This window comes from Nothoprocta perdicaria, unplaced genomic scaffold (genome assembly GCF_003342845.1).
Source record: "Nothoprocta perdicaria isolate Ctin4 unplaced genomic scaffold, notPer1 scaffold_26, whole genome shotgun sequence".
Classification (NCBI taxonomy): domain Eukaryota; kingdom Metazoa; phylum Chordata; class Aves; order Tinamiformes; family Tinamidae; genus Nothoprocta; species Nothoprocta perdicaria.
Genome location: NW_020455488.1, coordinates 5,813,875 through 5,817,470, shown reverse-complemented (window position 1 = coordinate 5,817,470; position 3,596 = coordinate 5,813,875). Strand labels below are relative to the sequence as shown.

The window sequence follows — 3,596 nt, the reverse complement described above, 5'->3', positions numbered from 1 at the left end:
CGCGGGGGGGGGGCCGCGCTGTGACCCGGGCCCCGCCTCGACGGGGGGGCCGCGCTGTGACTCGGGCCGGGGAAGGGGGCGCCCCCTCCGTGCCCGCGGCCCGGCGCGTTTGGGCCCTTGGGATCTGCCCTCCAGCAGGAGGGTCGGCCCGAGCCGGGACAAGCAGCCCCCGTGCCCAGGCCTGGCTGGGGGGGCTGGGGGTCACGGTGCTTGGGGGGGTCCCTGCTCTGCACCGGAGCCCAGCGGCAGCCCCGGGGCTGGGGACGCCTGTGACGCCCCCCGCTACCACCGCAGATGCCGACAGGCGGATCAAGGTGGCCAACCCGGTGGTGGAGATGGACGGCGATGAGATGACGCGGATCATCTGGGCCTTCATTAAGGAGAAGGTACCGGGTGCGGCGGGGGATGGAGCCATCCGGTCCCGTGCGAGCCGGCCGGGCGCTGCCGCGGCGCTGACGTCGGCACCGTCCCTCCTGCCCCGTCCCATGCCAGCCCCGTCCCTCTTGCCCCGTCCTGTGCCAGCCCATCCCTCCTGTCCCGTCCCATGCYGTCCCATGCCGTGCCGTCCCGCGACGCAGGTGCCGCCGTGCCCGTCCCGCCCCGTGCGGGCTCGGTGCCCGTGGCACCCGTGGCTCTTGTGTGTGCGGAGCAGGCGCCGTCCCCCCCCCGCCCCCCCGCGCGTGCAGGAAGCAGCTGCCTCTGTCGAGCACCTTCCGCCGGGAGGCCCTGGCCGCGGCGGGGGCTGCGCCGGGACGGCCCCGCGGCCGGGCTGCCCCTCACGCTGCCGCCCGCTCCGCAGCTCATCCTGCCCAACGTGGATGTGCAGCTCAAGTACTTCGACCTGGGGCTGCCGCACCGCGACCAGACTGACGACCAGGTCACCGTGGACTCGGCGCTGGCCACCCAGAAGTACAGCGTGGCCGTCAAGTGCGCCACCATCACGCCCGACGAGGCCAGGGTGGAAGGTGGGAGCGGGGGCCGTCCCGTGCCCGCCGGGGACGTGGTGTCTCCTGCATGTCGGGGACGCGGCCACAGCATTCCCGGGGGAAGGGGCTCCGCACGGCAGCGGGCTCATGCTCGGTGCTGCCCGAACCCGGTGCCAGCTGCCCCTGCTCTTGGTGGCTGCGCAGGCGCTGGGAGCGGGTCGGGGCGGCCGGGACCCACTGGCTGGGCAGGGGTCCTGCAGCGGGCTGGGTTCTGAGCTCTGAGCTCTGCCTACCGCAGAGTTCAAGCTGAAGAAGATGTGGAAGAGCCCGAACGGGACGATCCGCAACATCCTGGGCGGCACGGTGTTCCGGGAGCCCATCATCTGCAAGAACATCCCTCGCCTGGTGCCCGGCTGGAGCAAGCCCATCACCATCGGCAGGCACGCGCACGGCGACCAGGTGTGCGCGGTGGCGGCGGCGGCAGCGGCGGCAGGGAGGGCTCCCGCCRGCGCCAACCCCGCGCCCTGCGCCCTCCTCGCAGTACAAGGCCACAGACTTCGTGGTGAGCAAATCCGGCACCTTCAAGATGGTCTTCACRCCCAAGGACGGCAGCGCCGCGAAGGAGTGGGAGGTCTACAACTTCCCCGGGGGCGGCGTGGGCATGGGCATGTACAACACGGACGAGGTAAGGGCGCGCGGGCGCGGGGGTCCGCGGGGTGCGCGCCGGTGCCGCCCTGCTGTGCCGGCCGCTCACCGCGCTCGCCGCGTTCGCAGTCCATCTCCGGCTTCGCGCACAGCTGCTTCCAGTACGCCATCCAGAAGAAGTGGCCACTCTACATGAGCACCAAGAACACCATCCTCAAGGCGTACGACGGGCGCTTCAAGGACATCTTCCAGGAGATCTTCGATAAGTAGGGGCCCTCGCGAGCTCCCTGCAGCCCCGCGGCCCTGGGCAGGGGCTCCGGGCGCCGTGACGCGCTCGGGCACCCTGTGCTGCTCTGCGGCGCTCGTGGCGGCAGCGCCGGCCCCGTCCCCTCCCTGCTGACCCAGCCCTCGCTCCCAGGCACTACAAGACGGAGTTCGACAAGCTGAAGATCTGGTACGAGCACCGGCTCATCGACGACATGGTCGCCCAGGTGCTGAAATCTGCGGGTGGCTTCGTGTGGGCTTGCAAGAACTACGATGGCGACGTGCAGTCGGACATCCTGGCGCAAGGTGGGCTGCCCCGGGCCGGGCCGCGCGCTCCCTCCCGGGCCGCAGCGCCCTCACCCCGGCCCCGCCGCAGGCTTCGGCTCCCTGGGCCTCATGACCTCGGTGCTGGTGTGTCCGGACGGCAAGACCATCGAGGCGGAGGCAGCGCACGGCACGGTCACCCGCCACTACCGCGAGCACCAGAAGGTGGGCGCGCGCCGCAGCCCCGGGCGGGCGCGCTGGCTCCGGGCTGTGCCGCTCAGCGTCCCCTCCCRCAGGGCCGGCCCACCAGCACCAACCCCATCGCCAGCATCTTCGCCTGGACGCGGGGCCTGGAGCACAGGGGCAAGCTGGACAGCAACCCCGAGCTGATGAAGTGAGCGCGGGCGCTGCCACCCGGGGGAGCTGGGGGGGCCGGGGGCTGCGCGGCGGCCACGGTGCCACGGGGGGCCGCGGTGCCCTTTGGCGGCAGCGCCGGCCCCGCGGGGGCTGCGTTCACCCTGCGCCCCCCCAGGTTCGCGCAGACGCTGGAGAAGGTCTGCGTGGAAACGGTGGAGAGCGGCACCATGACCAAGGATCTCGCCGGCTGCATTCACGGCCTGGCCAAGTGAGTGTGGCCGCGGGGCGGGGTCGTCCTTGGTGCCACCGGGACGGGATGACCCTGCCACGGTGACGGGCTGGTCCCGGCGCTACCGGGGTCTCTGGGCTCCCGTTGCAGGAAGTGCCGGGCCGGAGCACCYGTGCGTGGGATGCAGCGCCCTGAGCGCATCTCCTCAGCCCCTGTGCGGGGCAGGGGCGGCTGCCGCTGGGGTCGGCACCGGCTCCCCCAGCCCCTCTCTGCCCTTCCTTGCAGCGTGAAGCTCAATGAGCACTTCGTGAACACCACCGACTTCCTCGACGCCATCAAGAACAACCTGGACAAAGCCCTGGGCAAGAAGTAGAGGGGCCCTTCGGGGTGGGGGCCGCGTGCGCTGCCAGCCATTTACCTCATTTTAACACATAGGGAGCCGCTGCCTTTAGCTCACTGACTTGGCTCAGGAACATTTGAAATAATTTTTATAAGCAGTTTTCCTACGAGTGTTTTTAGGGTATTTCTAGCAGGGTGCTGTAGCAGGGGGGTGGGGAAGGGCAACCTTTGCCAGGTTGTAATTTATATAACATCTGACCTCATGGTGCCAAACGTAGCCATTAAACATGTGCCAGGGCCTGGTGTGCGTGGTGGCCGGGGACAGCGGGTGGGCGAGCAACGGGGTCCCGTGGTGTGTGAGCACGTGGGGCCAGGGCTGCCCCGTGGCACCTGCCTTGCAGTGTGTGACTGTGTGAGCAGCCCTGCTGTGTGACACTGCTCTGAAGTGTGCAACTGTGTGGAGCTGGGGCTGCCACCAGCCCTGCCGTGCAGCACGCTCCGCGGCGCGAGCGGCCCTGCCGTGCGGCACCGCTCCGCAGCGCGAGCGGCCCTGTCCTGCGGCACCGCTCCGC

At 70.6% G+C, this 3,596-nt stretch overlaps 1 protein-coding gene across 1 annotated transcript; it reads left to right on the top strand.

Annotated features, from left to right (window-relative positions):
* The first annotated feature begins 300 nt into the window (after positions 1–300).
* IDH2 (isocitrate dehydrogenase (NADP(+)) 2, mitochondrial) lies at positions 301–3,230 on the top strand. The gene is made up of 10 exons (XM_026040610.1): positions 301–386; positions 800–965; positions 1,225–1,385; positions 1,468–1,611; positions 1,701–1,837; positions 1,990–2,141; positions 2,212–2,324; positions 2,396–2,493; positions 2,632–2,724; positions 2,971–3,230. The coding sequence occupies exons 1-10, from the start codon at positions 336–338 to the stop codon at positions 3,056–3,058; spliced, it is 1,203 nt and encodes a 400-aa protein (XP_025896395.1). The 5' UTR covers positions 301–335; the 3' UTR covers positions 3,059–3,230.
* Positions 3,231–3,596: the final 366 nt, after the last annotated feature.